The sequence below is a fragment of the Paralichthys olivaceus genome, chromosome 1 (genome assembly GCF_024713975.1).
Source record: "Paralichthys olivaceus isolate ysfri-2021 chromosome 1, ASM2471397v2, whole genome shotgun sequence".
In the NCBI taxonomy this organism is placed as follows: domain Eukaryota; kingdom Metazoa; phylum Chordata; class Actinopteri; order Pleuronectiformes; family Paralichthyidae; genus Paralichthys; species Paralichthys olivaceus.
Window position 1 is genome coordinate 22,314,512 of NC_091093.1, and position 19,507 is coordinate 22,334,018.

The window sequence follows — 19,507 nt, forward strand, 5'->3', positions numbered from 1 at the left end:
CCTGTTCTGGTCAGACCCTCTTTATCTAGTACGCTGTTATTTAGAATTTTCTTTTTTATATTTCATGTCTGGTTCCCATTTAATGATCTTTTTTTCCTCTGGTGAAGTGTAGATTGCGAACGCAGGAACAGAATGCCTCATTATATTTCACTGCACACAGAGGCGACAACACCTTATAATGATGGCTCAGGAATAACACACACGATCTCACACACACCAGCTCACTCATGTATGTTTTATGTCAATAAATATGCATGTGTGCTGTGTGACACCGTGTTTCACCAGAGAAATTGCGTGTGGTTAGAGTTTGGGCCTTTTTTGACATGAAAAGCAATTAGATTCAAGTGACAAATCAACTTTGTAGTTCTCACACACACACACACACACACACACACGCACACACACACACACACACACACATACACACAGTCACACACCCGCCCTGCTCCCAGAGGATTAAAGCAGACTTTTTAAAACCACAGGGTCAGTCATTTTAATTCACTCCATTTGAATTTAGTTTGCAGCTTCTTATAGAAATCACTCCCTTATGAAACTAGAATTAACTTTGGTTATTTGAGTAACCCACTCGCTCTGTGAAATACTGTTTCTGACATTCAGCTCACCTAAAGACGGCAAAGGTGCAAATTTATAATAGTTTTTCAGTTTCAGAACTTCTGTACATTGTATGTATTTTTTTTCCATCTGAAATTTATTTCAACATATTTTGATTTAAAATGTGAGTGTTGACAGGAAACAATACTACAATTTAAACAGGCCCTCGTGAGGCTTTACAACACTGGAAAATACATGTTATTCTTAGTTTGAGGGAATTGTTGCATATAACCATTAGATCATTAGCATTCTGTCTCCATCTGAATAAAAATATGGTTAAATCAATCTGCTCTTGTAAAAAAGGAGTAATATAAATCCAAGCTAAAATATTTCCAGTTCCTTGACCCACCCTTATCTTGACTTCTCTTGATCTCAGATCTAACGTCTATTTAGCGAAAAAATAAAATAAAACAATGTTGACAGTTTGCCATCAAATGTGTTTCCAATGTGTGAGCTTTTTGTAATCTTTACCCAAGGGGAAGGTGGTCAACATCATAGCTGTTCATGTAATGTTGTTTTTGTTGTTGATAAGGATGATTCATGGAATAGTAGCTTATTAATCCTGTTAAACAACTACATGCCAAGAATGAAAAAAAAACAGATTATTATATAGTTTGTGTAATTTGTGGTAAACATATTATTCTGTACTTTATGTTCATTAAGGTGAGTCTTCTGAGCCATTTTGTTTATACAGGATATAGTTTAGTCCATAATTAGATTTTTCATGCATCATAAAATTGTAAGACTGTAAGATCTCCTGTAACTGTGTTTGTGTGTGTGTCCGTGTGTGTGTCCGTGTGTGTGTGTGTGTGTGTCCGTGTGTGTGTCTGCGTGTGTGTGTCTGCGTGTGTGTGTGAAAGTGAGAACTTCGTCAAACAACTTCAGTGATGCACTCTCTCTCTCTCAGGAGGTCTTCATTTTATTATTTTATACGCGAGTTGATACTCGAGACAATAATGGCGAGCGTAAGAACAGAGTTTAACAATGCTTTGTTGACCGTCTCTCTCAGACTCAGGGTCTTCTCTGTCTGAGTTTCCTTTTCATGCTCTTTTAAAGTAATTTAGTCTTCCGAGATTAAATAACAAACATTGTCAATGAAGGTTGAATGTGCTCTACGAAAACACACTGAAGGACTCTTTAAGACTGTTGCTCTTAAAGGCAAATGCAGCTGTCAGCCTCATATATAACTACGCTCCTGTAATAGTGTGACCAAAGTAGTCACTTGTATGTTGCTTGCTTGAGCTCCTCAAATGAATAATAAAGTGGTCGTAACCACACAGTTTGAAGGGAATTGGCTTTGAAGTAGGGTTTTTGTCTCGTCTGTCACTTTCTGAAGAGACATGAGTGCAACCACCTCCGCCCTCCCTCCGTCCTGTGCACCTTCATGTCTCTCTTTCTACTAGCCTCCTTATAGGAATCTTTAATGACACTGTATGGTCAACCAAAATAATAGGCAATCAACGTGAGTGGTTGCATATTAATTATGAATATTGTGTCTTTGCTGTTGAGCATCGAATATGCAAGGGAGAGGTCATGTTGATTATACAACTGAATATAAAAGCCTCCAAAGTGCTACTTAGCCCTATTTAATGGAGGGAAAAAAAGCTGTATTCTTCACCAAATGAACACAAAAAACAAAAGTGGAATGCAGTTACGTTATGAATTAAGCCAGGCTGTGATTATCAAAATACAACTATTTAGTTGGATTAGAGCGGCATGAGTCACAAGCGTCATAATAAACGAGCTATTTTACAAAAAGCTCAGATGGTAGCCCGAGAATAAAAATTGTGACAATATTTAAAGCCAGTGGAGACACAGATTGGGTTGTGTTCGATTTGTGCTGAAGCCGAGTTTAGTACAATTATACTGGTAAGAGAAGAAATACTGTCAGTAAGAGAGATACTTTAAATGACTGATCACTAGAAGTGGGACAAATAATCTATATATAACCTGATACAGTCTCTAGTGCTTCCCTGAGGTATTTCCTTCTTTTCTTGCAGACATTTCCTCAAATACTCCTCAGCTATCCAAAAATAAAACTTATAATATATAATAACGCCAGAAAATGATGAATTAAGGTTTATACCTTATTTCAAACAACCCCAGAGCTTTAAAAAGTCATGTGGAGTGTCAGCTCAATGTGACTTATGCCATCCTGGGACAATCATTGAGGTTTTGAGGAAAACCAACACAGTTTATGCAGGTGACTCACTGTAGCAAACCATTCCCCGTAAAACCCTCCTGCAAGGATGTGTTTGTCTGCCCAGCAAGCAAACAGCATATGAAGTCAGCCAATACTGCAACTGAACTTAATACCTCATGGATACAGAGCAACAATGAGGGTTTTAACCCTGCACAAAATCCACAGTTGAATATGCATCATGTTTTGGGGGTTCAGGGTTTAGTGTGTCGGCTGTAAAAGTTGGAAAAATACAATTTCCTTCTTAATTTATTTGGACCAACATTACGCCTGCTTTCAGCCCACAAACACTGCACTCAAGCTGTAACAACAAAAGGAAAGACTGTAAGATCTCCTACTGACACCAGCAGCAGAGGCCGTGCGGTTCAGATGAATAATCCAGCAGCCTAGGTATGAATGCTCCCTTACTGGAAACCGCTGTACTGCAAAAAGAAGTAGTTTTCTTTCCAGTCTGACTGCACAAGATCAGCCTGCATAACTTACCAACACTGCATCAACTACAGCGTGTCAAAAAAAAAGCCACATCAGCTTGAAATCCAAACTTGTCTGCAATTGCTTAAGATAACTTCAAAAGTCTCTTTTATGATTAAGTACTGCCCAGAATCATTAGCGAGCCGTCCATCTGAATGGAGAAGACCTCAGTGTGGTTACAATCTGTCTGGTCTCCATTAACTGGCATCAGCAGCACTTTCTTACTTGTCTAAATTTCATTTGGACCAGACCTCTCCTAAATAATTTGGAAGATAGTGGAAGATGTTTCGAAGGCAGTAGCCTGTGATGGCTTTAAGTTCACTTAAGCCTGTGGATTGATTGGTATGTTATCTCCAGGAAGATGTATAGGAGCAGCTAATTAGATTTGATCACTTACAATTGCTCCTTAGCCACCAAGTAATCAATGCAGTCTAATTATTTTCCGTTCCTGCGCCACTTTCTCCTTACCTTCTTTAACATCGTCTCACGTTGCAGTTTTTGCTCTTCTTCCTCCATTTTCATCTTTAATTCCGGCCTTTGCTGCATCCCACAGTGTTTTCATTCCTCTAACCTCAATATCTCTTCCTCTTTGGCTGCTCCTGCAGCTACTTTGACAGGTTTCCAAGAGGGGTAAATTATAGTTCCCCTGGTGGTAACATCACACATATGCAGACATGCATAAACACACACAACGGAGACAAACTTTTTTAAAATAAAGAAAAACAACCTGCTGTCCTGATGTTTTTTGGCTTCCTGACAAGGTTATTGCGGATTTGGAACAGCTCACACCTACTGACAAGACGAAATGCATCCATACACTCGTACAGCGAGTACTGTGTGTTTTTGGAAGACAGTAGAGGACAAATGCATGTATCACACCTAGCCGGGCAGGTAGAGGGAGGGTGTGTACTCTGGTTCCGGTGAATAAAAGAGAGCTGTCCAATGATGTGTGAAAGAGAAGCTGCAATTTGTCTTTGTTCGCCACCCCCCTATCCAAGATATCAAACACACATGTACGCACGCACACTCTCAACACAGCACACTCTCACTCAACTACACACAAACACATAAATGAACAGTGCCCCAAAATGCACCAACAGGAGCTGAGAGTAGAATAGCTCTCCAATACGCCCGTCCCATTTGTCTCAATCGGCCCGCTGTCTGCTCGGTCAGTCTTAGGGCCTCAAAGGGAATACAGAATAGAGTGCAGCTTTTTACACTTACTCAGCCTCACTGTACTCAGTATCTCACTGACCTTTTGTGGCCTTGCTGTGTGGACTAGATACGAGACATTCTTCAATACAGCTCAAGAACATTCTCATTCACACGAGCAACCCGAAACAAGCCTCTGCTGAAATCTACACAAAGTATGTTGACCCAGAACATCTGGATTCATCTGGTATTCAATAGGTTCAGAGACTCATATTTAAGGTCAATAAGCGAGTCACATTTTGAAAAACCCTGAGGGCCAAATGCACAGATGCTGCAGTTTGGGTCAGTTCATTTTGCTTTAGTTCGGTTCAGTGAAGTTCAGCTCAATTCGGAAAAAGGTCCACGAGGGGAAAATTAGAAGGCAACAAGTCAGCAACATGAGAAATTCTCCATTGTTGCGTCGCTAAATGAATTTATGTACTGTACAATACGGTGTCTAATAATAATGATAATAAAACTGCTGGACATCTAGCCGGTATTTATCATCCCTGCCCCCCCATCCTCCCAAATTATCCTGTATTCATTGTGGGCTGTGACTGTCTGAGCACAAAGCAGTTCATACTGGCCATTATCGATCCATTAATTGGAAAGTGGCCCATTGTAGTGAAAGGGCTGGGCAGTACAGACAGACAGGAAGAGATGGAGGCTTAAGATCAGCCTGGACTCTAATTGGCAGGAAAGAGGTTTCTATGAAGTGGCATAATGTGCTTTTTATTGGCTTGTAGGAGGGGGGGTGTTGTCGAGATGTAGAACACATGCTCATTTAAGTGTGACATGCCCCCCCCCCCTTTTGTTAAGAGAAAACTTCAAGTCACAAATATGGGATTCAGTGGTTTATTTGAAATTAACTCACAAACAAAGGCCCATTTTTAATCTATTAAAACAATGGTAAACTCTGCACTGGGCAGATCAGATTCAGGCACTTGCACAGCTGTGGTGATAGAAAGATGTCCGTAAAAGTACTGACGGGGTACATCAATATAAAGACTTACATCCCCCCCTTCATTTTATCTTTCGAAAAACTAGTTATCATTTTAATGCCAAACGATCTCAAACATGTTCTGCTACTCTTACTCTACCGACCATTGATGTACAATATTCTGTGGGTGTTTTCTTTCGAAGCTTCGTGAAGGCTGAGGTGGAATAGAATGTTTAAGTAGAGAAAAATTTGCTGGCAAAAACATGGAACGTCAAAGTACCGAGGTGGCCTCTCTGACCTTCACACAGCCGTTTTCATACGGAGCCACCGCAGAGCACGGATGACATTGAAATACTGTATTGACTGTGAGTCAAGCTGTGGATGTGAAATACCCCAGCACAAGCAAGCATTACTCACCGAACATGACATTTTACTGCTCTCGATTTTAAGACAGAGAGCTGTGCACTACATAGGGAAATTATTTGTGGTACTGTGATGAATACCACTAACACAATATGAAAGCTATTTCTCCTGAGGCCTTTGTTTCCACCCTCTATGCTTCTATGTACCTGGGACTTTTAGCTGTTCCTGCAAATTCATTCTTTTCTGTCTGCCTGTGTTCTTCATGAATTACACTAGAATCACACGTATGCTTTGCTTTGACACTTGATAATGGGCGTGCCCGACGTTTGATGCTGGCACAATCGGCATGACGACAGCCTTCATAGCTGGCTTTCCTGCTAACATGCTAAAGGGAAAAAAACTCACAACAATATGAACCCATACCAGGTTCGCCATCTGCCTCCTCTTTCACATTATCATGATTTGATTGGCTAGCACCTGTGCTTGAGTGTTTCTTTGAGAACGATTTGATTGGCTGGTGCCGCCAATGCAGCACAGTGTCACTGCACGAGCAACGCACAACACAGTTCTGCAAAGCGTGACGTCACCCCATTCAAAGTGAGCGAACAGCGTTTTGGTTGAAGCATCGAGCGCATACGCAAAAGTCCAGCGTTACTGGGGGGAGTGTATGCAATTAATTGTTTTAACATTAGTTGTTTTCATTATTGCTGAGGTTAACGAGCATTTCTATAAAAGCCAGGAAGCACACTGGGATCTTTGTGGCCCCTTATCTCAATGGAGATGATTTAAAAACCCTCATATACTGTTCTTTGCTATAATTAACGAGAGGGAGACAGACTGGGAGAGAGACGTGTCCGGCTCTTTCCAGTGCCAATGTGATTGATCCAGTCTGTAATGCACTGCTGCACAGCACAGTGCTGAGGATTGTGGAGTGTTTATACAGTTTATGAAGAATGGGGTTTGTACCAGTTTTCTGTTCTTCTGCGGTATTTGTCATACGTGCCACACTGTGTCTTAGCGTGTCTTCTGTGTGTGGACATGTGTGCACAAGCATGTGTGTGTATATGATCATGTAACCCCAATGCAAACAGACCCCACACAGTTGAGCACACATACGCCCCAGTTCTACACAAACAATTTCTCCCTGCATGTGATGATAGAAAACAGAACAGATTGGAAGCGACAAACTTAATTTTAATCTCTGTGCATCTTTATGCCGTAATTTAGGTCACTAGATGTTAAGTTGACACTGGTAGTCATTGAATATATGATGTCTAAAATGGCTAATTGGTCTGTTTTATATGTTTAGCCACTAGTATTTTCTATATTTTTTCTCCACAATTAATCATATGTCACAAGATCTTGTTTCACAGCAGGATTCATTTCTGTAGAGCCACACTACATCCTTTTTTCTCTCTCCTCTCCACAGACGGACAATTTCCCCACTGAGCCTAATTATATGGGTAGCAGACAACAGTTTGTTCAAAGGTAAGAGTTCGGATTTGTAACCGTCATCACATCTCAGACCTTTTCTTTTCTCCAACAGTCCCAACACAATAAACCAATGTTTACTCATCTGACAAATAATTGTACTGAGTCGTGACAGGAAGAAGAAGGGCATGCACATTTAATTAGGTTTAAAAGTGGTCACTCACAGTATTTGCTATATCACATAAAATATTTTCACACAGCGACCTCTTTTTTTCCCTCTCTTTAAAAAAAAAAATGAAAAAAGCAGTAAGACCTTGTCCTAACGCCACTTTCATTCTTTTGTGAATTTCTCTAGTAGTTCAACATTCAAAGACCCAGAGCGAGCAAGCCTCAGAGACAGTGGCCATGGTGACAGCGACCAGGCTGACAGCGACCAGGACACCAATAAGGGCTCCTGCTGTGACATGTCTGCAAAAGAAGCCCTCAAGTTGAAGGCTACAGGCGTGAAACCGCCGCCTTTGGAGCAAGGTGAGCCCTCATTGGAAAACGTGTGACTGCACGAGAAGTGAAAGATGCAGTGCTGGCCGAAAACACTTAAATCAAATGGCTATCAATCCGTTTTCTGTGCTGAAGTTATTTGTATTAACGATTGGGCTCTTGACTTGCCTGAACGCTCACAATCACAATCTCAACTTATTCTTGGCTACTTTATTCGCTCCATACTTTGTTCTCTAGACTTTTCTCATTTAATGTGTGTCTGTGTGTGTCTGTCTGTCTGTGTGTGGGTGTGGGTGTGAGTGTGAGTGCATTCTACACACGTCCTCAGTTTATCAAAGCAGACAAGCCCATTATGTTTTTATAAGCCCAACTACTTCAGCCTCTCCATTTAGTCCCCCTTCCCTGAGCACCCGTCTCTGAAACTTTGATAATGGAACATGGAAAATGACTTAGTGAGCGGCAGGCGATGTAGCTTCGTAGTGTGGTGATTAAATATGAATAATTATTCTAAGCGCTGTGGGTCGGGCAGATTACACATGACATGTGTTGAACAATAACTCCCCAGATATGAGTTGTTGCAGTCCTCCTTACCCCAGCCACCTCTCATGATTAGTGCGAGGTCAGAGGAGGCGAGAAAAGCCAAGATTGCACTGTACAGTAGGAAGAGAAGTAATGGGACAGGAGGTTTGGTGAATTTCTCACTGGTGTGGGCCATTACCACACAGATATTCCCAAAGAAATACAAATTCACTACACCGAGATGTATGTATCTCACTGACTGCATCCAGAAGTATGGCGCTGTATACCGAACATGGATTCTTTGTAATGACGCCATTAATCCAGACAACAGAAGGGCTGTTTTACTCCTTGTGGAAGGACAATGACAATTTGTGCAACGCTCTGTGCTCCAATATGCACGTCTGACTAGATAGCATTTTTTTCCTTTTCACTGGTTTATAGTATAAAACCCCACATGTTGGCAAGAAAAATTGGCCAATTAAAAAACTCCATATGTTTCTCATTTTGAAAATGTTCTCATTTAATTGTCCATGAGGGACTGAAATAATCTATACAGACAAAACACATGACAAAGGGAGCTTAAAGTGGGTTTGAGCTGTAGCAGACAACAAGCACTGTACTTCGATCAATTTCCTGTTGACGGTCTCAAACAAGGACATCGTCGCACCTGTACACAAACACACGCGCTTGTGTCCAGTGGTGGCAGACAGTCATCGCAAGGCCGTAACCCGCCTGTGCCCGTTTCCCGCTCAGCTCTTCCCATTTTGTTCTCACCCTCTGCTGCGCTTCCACCCCCACCGCTCCATGACTTTCGTTCCACTCCTCCTATCCTTGTTTGGGGAAATCGATGGATGTGAGATTAGACAGTTAACCGTCTGCAGCTGGCTGTGTTTAGACAATAACATGCGGGCCTTGCTAAACTGTAAGGGGGGAGGGCGGGAGGCCAAGGTGTGGTGCGAGATCGGTGATGAGGAGTGAGGCGTGGTAAACATCACTCTGGCAGCTTTCCAGTGCATCTTTATTAATTTGCAAAGACACCAGCTGAACTCTCCAAAGTGACAAATCACGGCTGGCTTTGAGTTAATATTTACATTAGATAACTCTCAAAGCACAATGTCCCCGGCTCAGAGAGGTGCGCTTTTACATTTTACGTCCTCCTGCTGTTGAAGATGAATCACCAGGATGGTCACCTTGTACCTGGCGAGCTCAGGAAGAGAGGAGTCCCATCTGCTGCCGTGTCTCAAGCCAACCCCTTCACGTACAGGTGATATATTGTAGTAATTTGATGGCAAATTAATCAGGCTCAGTGAAAACGAAAGGGGTGCATGCGCAAAATTGAGCTGTTATGGAAATTACAGTTAGATTTTGCTTCCTGAGTCTCCCTGCGTGCACACTCGTGATGGGGGACACACAGAAGCACACAGGTACAGTAGGTCTATTATCAAATGGAAAAAAAAAAGGAAAAAGGAGCTTGTCGTTGGTCACCGTTCCCTGGGGTCATTTTCCTGCCGGCTTATTTTCTTCACATCTCAGCACTTAGTGTCTACTTCATAGGTCTCCCTCCACCACCCACCCCCAACCTCCCTCCTTCATCCCATCTCAAGTCCTCTGTTCCTCTCCTCCTCTCCGAGCCTTCCCAATTACTCTCTGTAGCTCTCTCTGCTTGCTTGCCAGGACACTGCGGCCTCATTCACTGGCTCCGTATAAACAGATCTACAAGTGCACAAAAGCATGTAGTTCAAGTCCTAATCAATCGTCAGCTCTTAGCCTTTATTGTCACCAGGTTGTCAGGCATTCACACTTTTTTTGTTTCTGAATTTGTCGCCCCTTTTTTCCCACCCTTCTATACTTCTTTCCCCTCATGTTCACTCTTTATGCGCTCCTCTGGTAATAGGCATTGGTAGAACAAACACACAACTCCCCCATTTCCATGCCTGTAATTCATCTTCTCCTCTGATGTTCAGTACAGCTTCCTTCCAGACAACATAATCTGGAAATCTTCGCACCAGGGACCAGTTACAAATTGATTAATTAGGCCTGCAAAATTGGTTGCAATGTATTAATTAAGCTCAAGTATATCAAATGCATTTTTTTTTTTGCCAGTTTTAAACAGCGATTAATTGATGCTCCAACGAGCCCACCGTAGACGCTGATAGGCTTGTCTGGCTCCGTCGGAGTGGCTGGCAGCACGTCGCTCGCCACTGTGGAGACAACTGCCACGGTCACAATCACTAACAGACAGGCGGCAGTGGCGTAGGGAGATGGTACCCGCTGATAGGGCTGTCCAAGGAAATAGAGAGAGAGGGATGGTGGAGGAGAAGGAGGACGAGCGTGGTGGGACAGATACTGTTCCACTGTAGCAGCTGACCTATCCTAATTAGCTGCAATTGGAGAGTTATAATCAAACCACCTCCTGCCTTTTTTTCAACGCGAGGATATAGGCAGCACAGAGGAGGGAGGGAGGTGTGAGGATGAGCTGCTGCTGATGCTACAAGGACAGTGAGGAGCGGCAGCGCGAAACGTGTTCCTATGACAGCACAGTAGAAGACCTTGGTTCTATATGAATCCTTCAGTTAAAGCAATTTAAATTAAGATATATTTTTGTATTTACTGGAATGTCATTGAATTTTTTGCAGCAGACGCTTATAATTTTAAAGTGTTTTCTAGTTAAACCTTTGTAGGAATTGTTTTTATTCTCCTGCAGCTTAATTAAGGCAACATTTCAGCCATTTGGTACAGTACATTGCCGACATATTTTATCCTGCTGGAACTCCTCATGTCAATTAAAGAAGTCCTGTTCTTACTTACTGTAAGTGTGTTTGTGTGTGAATGTTCCCTTGGGAACGATGAGAGCCCATAAGAGCCCATTTATTCCTTTAGACATAGTGCTGAAGAATTCCACCCACTATTCTTATCCCTGTCATTAGCATTTTCAATAAGGCTAAATATAGAACCCCAAATAATAAGCGCAACAAATATTTGAAGAAGCAATTTCACGTAATGGATTTTTGAGACCTCTTAGTGGTATTGCAACACAACCCAACCTTACATGAATTCATCTGTAAAACTATGAAAGTAAAAGTCTTTCTGTGCTGTTTTGTTGAGCTATTATTTATTATTTCTATCAGTCCACACTGAGACCAAACTAATATTCTTGAGTTTAATTTGTCTTAAATATTCATCCTTCTTCCCTTGTGGCGGTCTTAATCTTAAGACTCTAGAATTACTGTACTTCTCCAAAGTCGTTGCAATCTCTGCTCTTTCTTCTTTTTTATTCGCCGCAGTTGATTTTGAATCATGAATGAACCTTTGATTAAAAAGGGGAAAAAAAATGCAATTCCAAAATTAATTGACTGGTCAGAAGTCAGATCAGATGCCCTTTTCACACTTGTAGCCATGGCAACCTCTATGCTCACTCCAGCGTTCAATAAACCTTTATCTGACTGTTGGAAAAGGGCATTCCATTCGACATCGTTCATATTTCATGGACAGATAAATGCAGACAGATTTTTTATTGGGGCTTGGTAGATGTGTATTACATCCGTGGTTTGAATGCTTCTGAGTTTTTATTCAACTGCTGCAAAATCAGCTTGTTATGAATTCATTATTTACACACGTCATTTTTTTTTCACAGAGCATTTAGGCCAGTTCTGGCTGCAATCAATAATGAATGTATACGTAATTTACAGATATTTAAACATATTATTATGTCTTCTGTATACCAAACTGTGCATTTTTTCTTTTATCAGTGCATTACAAATAAGATGATGAGATGAAAATAAAATACAAAAACAGTGGTGATTGTTGCAGTGAATTGTTATCTTTACTTGTTTTACAGCCATTTTTCTGTAAGCTCTCTGTTCTTGGTAAAATATTGTTCATAATGCAGAGTTGAGGAAGCAGGAGAATGACTAATTGAAAGAAAGAAAGAAACTCAGAGTTCAGACAAAGCACAATCAAAATCCCTGAAAAAAAAAAAGGAGAAACGACAACAAATGAACAAAGCAACACAAAATCGGGTTGCCGAAAGACCGGCTGCTTGAAGACGCACTTCTTCTGAAACTTTGCCAGCGGGCAGCGTATCCAAAGTGATGTGACGGAGCAGCGGCACTGCCAAAACATGACTCATGTCCACATCTCGTGGACTGAGAAACTGGCTTTTAGACATTCATTCATCAAGTCGAGGCAAAACAAGTCTTTGTGTCGTGCACATTTCAAACACAAAGGCAATTCAATGAGTTTTGACATCATCTGTTAACTACATTAAAAAAGAGATTAAAAACAGCAGACGACATTAGAATGCAAAGAGAATGAAAGAGGTAAGAACAGAGATTTGAGTACAGGAGTAATAAAATGAAGACAAAGGCTTGGATGAGTATTAAAGGTGCAGTTTTTGAACATGAACGATTTCTAACCTGGATTGAAATGTGCTTTCATCTGGCAGCTTGTTCCATGTCTGTGGTGCACAGGGTTTGTCTGTGTTTAGTTTGCACCCTGATGACCTGAGAGACAAAAGTTGTTCATACAGTTAAAGAAGGCCACAGTTGTATTTTGGTCAAAAACCATTGGTGTTTTATAGACGAGCATCAGAGCAAGTATCTTGAACTCTGGCTGAAATGTAAGAAAGGAAATGTTGCTGTGAGGATTTGAAAGTGACGTTTTTTTTTCTTTTTCATTAACAGTGCATAAAGTGTATGTGGTTTTATAATATATAATAGGATTTATTGCAGTGGTGCATAAATGGCTAACAATCCTTAGTATCATCAGTTCAACAGTGAATATGACACCTAATTTCTTATTGATTTACACTTGGGGAAAAAAACACTATGAATGAAAAACGAAATCTTTGAAGAATAACTGCGTTCCTCCATAAATCAGTGCAGCAAGAACTTAGTTTTTCAAAGCTCAAATCTTTTAGACGTTCAGATACTATTTTTCTCTTCCTGATACGGAATCAGATACCTGGACTTTGAGTGTCGGACATACCAATCCAATACTGTGCATTTAAAGAAGTACCAACTTGCCACTAACCCCGTATGTAAGTGATGATTATTATAATAGTTGTTTGGCATGGCTCATGTTAAAGCCTTTGAAAACACATACATAGAGAGAGAATTACATTTTTATCAAGTTTGAAATTCATATCTGAAAGAAAACAGAAATTAATAAATCTGATATACAAATTCCCTTCCTTTAAATATCTGTTAAAGTGCAGCCACCATTTTTGAAAACACAGTACAAATTTCTGTTTTAGTTATGGGACTTTCCAGCGTGAAATATTTTGCAATATTTTAGCCAGCTCTACTTTAAACAGGTAGTATCAGATCGCTACAGAGATTTGCGTACTCGCCCGTACCTGACCTGGCATTCTTTGGCATGATACTGGAGGCAGTTACAATGCCACTATCAGAGCATCTCTGTCATTTTCCTAAACATCTCTCATTAAGTCTTCCTCAGGGTGTGCTCTCCAGTGCAGGGAGGCCACTGTTAATGTGTGATTTTTCTTTCACACCATATTGAAGTAATCCTTCTGGAGGTTAATGGACAAACATCTGCCGAGAGTGAGGAGCTTCGTTTGAGAGCATTGTAATTAGTCCGTTTACAAACATTACTGTGAACAGGTAGCATATGGAGCAGTCGTGGTTTCATGTGATGCTATCACATCTGTCTGTTTAAACAAGATTAATTGAGGCCATCAGAGTGTGTTTACACTGTTGTTTCAGCTGAGACACGCTCTAGATGTGTGTCGTTCCAGTGAACTCTCACAGCACCACGAGAGGGACTCCTCGTCTTTGTCACTCACTGGCTGCCTGTTTGCTCTTTTCATCAATAATCATCTATTTCATATAAATTTGATCATTTTTATTTTCCCCGTATGAGCCTGTTTTCATGTTGCAATATCAAACCACGGTTAAGAATCCATCTCTGTTTGTCGCGTGGCCGCGGAGAGACGACTGGAAAAACAAGCAACATCCGAAAACAGCAGCCAGATGCTCATGTTCTTCTCACTGTTTGTGCGAGCCGTTGGACACAGAGGATTTGTCTTTGAGCCTTTCATCTTTTCCTGCTCCTCATCTTCTCCCTCAGCTCTCTGTGGCCTCTCCCTGGCCGAGCTGATCGCCTGATTCATGGCAGCATTGCAGGCTACTTTCCTGGTGGGGAACAGTGAAAACCATCCGCTATCTGGACCAGGAATGTGTCACTCAAAGTCAAATAAGATTTGTGTGCCGGCGTGTATTTATATATATGTGTGTGTGTGCGCCCATCCACACGCGCCAGATCATGTGTTCACCCCATTCTTAGAGGATACGGCGATATCGCACAGCAGTGAGGCGATTTGCGGCTAAGCTAGTGGAATCCCGTGGAAAGCCTAAAATCTTGTGGGGTGAAGGGGGGGGGGAAATATCACAGTCTTTGGATTTCTTCTCCCTCATTATTGAAGATTTAAAGGGATTAGTCTATTTTTTTTAATACACAAAGTTTTATTAAATTCCATTGTTATGATTGTGGTTCACGGAGGGTAATGTCCATTCTAGCGTCCTTCCTCTTGTGCTGAGTGTGTGTGATATTGGGGCTGGAGTGGCTGCGGGGTGTGTGATTCCCACCTCTAAACTTCCGCCGGCCTGCATGGCAGCTCACCCCCTGATCCTCATTCAGCCAGTGAAGCCTATCTCAAGCACTGGAGTGGGGGGATTGATAAATATCTCTGACTCTTACCACTCAGGCTATAAATCTTTGACATTATCCCTTCACCCTGAACGCTGCAGTGAATAATTATGTCAAATTTTTGGAAGTCATGAGTAAAAATACGTCTTATTTCACTCAGAGCGCCATTACAACCACATTTCTTCCAAGGAAAAAGTCAAAAAAATAATGTTGGTCTCTAATGCAACTTCCAGTAAAGTGTGCTGCTACTTGAATGCTCATAGCTGCCTATTCTCTCTCCTCACACCATTATAGAGAACAGTGCAGAGTATTCATCTAAAGTGTGTGCCCATTCATAGCAGACGTTGAAAACATACAAAGCCATTAAAGGCTGTGGGAATGTTATTTAAGGCCTATTAAAAAGTGTAGGCGTGCTGAGTATGAGGATTAGTCCAGAGTCATGGAGATTTAATGTGAATCCCTTCTCAACCGTATTGTTAAAGTTTCATCCACTGTCACGTCCAGTAAAACCTCTGTGATTTTTCTTCTTCTATTGTTGTTGCTGTTTTTCTGGTGGTGTTGGTTTGTTGTGCGATGCGTCTGCAGCTCTGTGGAAAACAGTTTTTACATGAATGGCATTAAACACACTTTTCATGCTGAAGTGTGTGTGTAGCTCTTGTCAGGAGCCTCACCTGCAGATGAATTTGAATTTGTTTGTTTTAATGCCTCTTTTGTGTGCAATAGAACTCAGCGGCCGAGACGAGGCGGTTTGATTAGCTAGCATATTTCATGTTTACACTTTATACATGCACACAGACTTGCTTTGCTGTAAACACACTAGTAACCTACATAATCAGCCAGAGTGAATGTTTTCACACTGGTGAGAGTGAACTGCATAAAAAAAAAAAAGCCCCCTGCCAAACTTGTTTTGCCGCACGTGTGAGATATAGATGTGCTTTCACAGCAGCATGGGAGGAAGTCCAGTGTATCTATCATCACAACAGACATGTTTCAGTTGTTCTCTTCTAATCCAGTGAACAAAAATTATATGGCAATGATTCCAAAAATATTATTATCAAAACCTCATTTTACAGTTTAACTTTGATAAATAACTAGAAAGATGAGTATAAAGCAAGAAAAGCAAAAAATACCATGAAATATACAGAACTTGAATAAACATAATGAATATAATATACAATAAGACAAATTATATTGGTGTCTGATATCATTGGCCAATCATTGGGTCTTGTTATAACCTCCTATATTGAAAAGCTTATTTAGCCTGAGCCTGCCTCACTCCCTGTTTCATGCAGATTAAAAACACTCAGTTAAATGTGTGTTCACCAGCACATATTTTCATTGTTATCATATATCATATATATGTATCAGTGCTGATACAGGCTGTGGTGGTGCTTTTACAGAGTTTTTCAGCCTATGGGTGGCATCAGGTGAGCTTTTACAAACACGCTGAATGGTGGATCAGAATCAATGCTTTGCAGCCTTGTGCTCGAGTCTGTGTATGTCTCAAATTCACAGACTGACTGACAGTATTATCTCCTGTGAGGAGTCCAACACTGATTTGTACAAGGCTGGGTGGTTTAGCACACACTGCTGCCTTCCACTGTTTCTTTTTCTTCATTAGGAAAATTACGGTGAAATTCCAATTTGTGGGCAGATTTAAAGGTTTAGACGAGGAGAGGTCACAAAACAACTGAATTGGTTATCACTGTGCCTAAGAGTGTGTATTACAGAGCAGCAGAGGAGCTGTTTCAGTATCTGCTCACAGTGGGTGAAACATGTTGTCCAGAACAGCAGTGGGGAGGATTCTACGGAGCAGATTATAATGATACAGAACATCGTCACTTCCTGGACCAGAGCCACTCCGCAGCCATCTGTCCTCTGTCCACGGACAGCCGGGCACTTGTGCGTGTGTGTGTGTGCATGTGGATGTAATTCAAGACATTAACCACACTCTTTTACATATGCTGGGATAGCTTTATTTTTACCTCCTCCCTATAATTTCTCATTCATATACAATGTCATCCTCGTCCCTCTCAAAGCTGATTTATGTGCCTTGAAAACTTGACTGGTTTCAAATTATATGATCGTATGAGCAATCAAGTAAAACAGCTACTGCCTGCATACATTCAAACGAGCAGAGGAGTTGGTTAATTGATATGTGTCATTATTTGCTGTTGTCTATAGGCTAAGGTTTAGTAACAGTAGAAAGTCACAAGTAGCCGTCAGTGCAGGGAATAGATTTTTCTTTGCGTTGGGTTACGGTTGTCGGTTCCATGTTGGAGCTCTCACGTCAGCTGGTGACAATATTGTGGGAGGTGAAGTCACGGATGGCGCAGGTCTTATTTTTTTCTTCTCTGATTTTATTATACGCATTTCATTTGCTATACTCCACTGCTCAGTTAATGAATTATGTGTTTGTCTCTACTCTAGATTTTACTGCTTTTTATTGCTCCTTGACAAACTGGTTGGTGCTCGTTGTCTAACTAAGTTGCTGTGCATCATTATCAATACATTTTGTTGAAGAGGCATTTGCTACTAATAATATGGTTCTTAAAAATTGAGTTGAAATGGCTGTAAGTGTGCACTTGTATTAATAAGTGTTTTTATGGATTTGCTGAACAGCCACAATCAGTGTAGTAGTTCATATGTTTTCCATTTGAATAATAGAATGTTGTGGTTTGATTTATGTTGTGCTCAGGTTGACGATATTGAGTGCAGAACATTATTAATTACAAAAACACCAAGTGACAGATTGTTTGATCAATTCTGTGCCGGCCGCAACAAACTGGGGGGAAATAGTTCAGCTTTGATAATGTGGAAATGGAAAGCATGTTAAAAAAATGTCCCTAGACAGTCAATTCAACACAACTTCCACTGGATCAGTTAGATAGAAGTGGAGCGCCCCGTTGTCCACGCCGCTTCCTTGGCTGATGTGAATGAATATTTGTGGTGCCCTGGGGCATTGTTTCTCCCATGTTACACTGCATCAGGAACCAGAGAGATAAATGGGTCTGGCCTGTCCAAGGCATCAGGACTTCTTCTCTGTTCAACCATAACTAGTAATGTCCTTTCATCCGCTGCCTGCAGTGCTGTAGATAATGGAGTATTTGAAGAAGAGAAAGCACTAAAACAAAGAGAGGGGATGTGGTTTATGCGATGACAGTGGATGGGGTGATCAGAAATGTCAGAAAAAGAAGAAAAATTGCAAAGCAGTGGCAGTAGGGTGGGGATTTATGAAAGAAACTCATAGGTGGATTGAAAGAATAAAAGAAAAAAAGGGGCTGCAATAAAGAAAGGAGGAAACAGAGCAACCAGCTGAAAAGTAAAGGGATGGATGGACAGATTGACGGATGGATGGAGAGATGGATGGGGAGGGGTTGGGACAGCAGGCGGGCTCTGTGGGAGATTGGCTTAAGTAGCATTGTGCTAGGGCTCCCTGCAGTCACCAAGCCACCGGTTCAAATTCAAAGAAAAACCTGTGAATGTAAACACCCAGTCCCATGTGCACACACACGGAGACACACTTCCACAACATGTACTGTGACTGCATAAATAGTCATTAGCCTGACCTCTGCAGCTGTGATGAATATGTAATAAATACGCATTAAGGCATTTGCACCATAAAGAGTTATTTGTGGTATCTGTGCAGATGGCGACACAAGCAGGCTAAATGAATTCCATCAAATGTGTCTGTTACACTTGTGGTACGGTACTGAAGCTACATGCTGAAGGAGATTGAGAGGGAGTATGAGTCCTGTTGAGTAAGTGAGGACGGTGAGTGGGAGTGTTTTTTGCCGATAACCTCAGTTTGTTACTTTTTGATCCTGCTAAATTAAGATAAGGGGCTTGGTTAATTAAACTGTCACATGGCAATACCTTGAGGAATTGCGAGGCCAACACAGCTTTAATTGGGTGGCTGCTATTGTCCCATCGCTGCCTTCCTTCTCTGGGTGGCAGCCCCACAGAGGGGGGGGAGAAGCGCCCTCATGGCTACTGGCAGAGGATGGAAGCAGCGCGGGAATGACAAGCTTGAACATTCAAATGAGGAGAGGAAGGGCAAAAAATGGGGTGATGTGTAGGAGAGTGCACCACGCTCAAAAAAGATGCAATTGAACTCATTAAAGACATCATATAGCTTCAGTGTGAAGCCTACTGCAGCTCTGTGACAGGGTGAGGACTAGGTTAGAGTCAAGATGAGGAGTTTTAATTGCTACTTCAGTATGCATGAATCTGAGTTGTGTAATTTTCAGTACAATGCCGTAATCTCTGCGGTGTATTGGGTGCAGGGGAAGTCTCCAAGGTCCCATAGACAATGTCAGCAAGCTTAAGATGCATCTGTAATTACTAGCAGCCAATTAACAGCTGACCTCACCATCCCACCTCAAACCACAACAAAGATCTATTCAGGAGATTTAGCCGGCTCGCAGAGCAAACAGCTGAACGTGATGGATATTCATTGGGTCTTTACGGGTGTTTGCACCTCATGGTAAGGTTTACGCACACAGGCGTCATTGAAATTCACACCACGGTGACAATGGCGGTTGAATGTGTTTGCAGATGTGTAGGATTCTCAGAAAAAGCTTTTAATAACATCCCCTATTCATGTTGTAGGCGAT

General features: G+C 41.5%; 1 protein-coding gene across 5 annotated transcripts in view; it reads left to right on the forward strand.

Moving 5' to 3' along the window:
• pcdh17 (protocadherin 17) overlaps positions 1 to 19,507 on the forward strand; it is a 52,246-nt gene that overhangs the window by 14,689 nt on the left and 18,050 nt on the right. For 2 of the 5 annotated variants that reach the window (XM_020080188.2, XM_069525562.1), the window contains exons 3-4: positions 7,207 to 7,265; positions 7,564 to 7,736. In XM_020080188.2, coding sequence (XP_019935747.1) covers positions 7,207 to 7,265; positions 7,564 to 7,736 — 232 coding nt within the window. Of the gene's footprint in view, positions 1 to 7,206; positions 7,266 to 7,563; positions 7,737 to 10,328; positions 12,023 to 19,507 lie in introns of those variants that run through there. The other 3 variants (XM_020080189.2, XM_069525567.1, XM_020080193.2) reach the window with 2 other exon arrangements.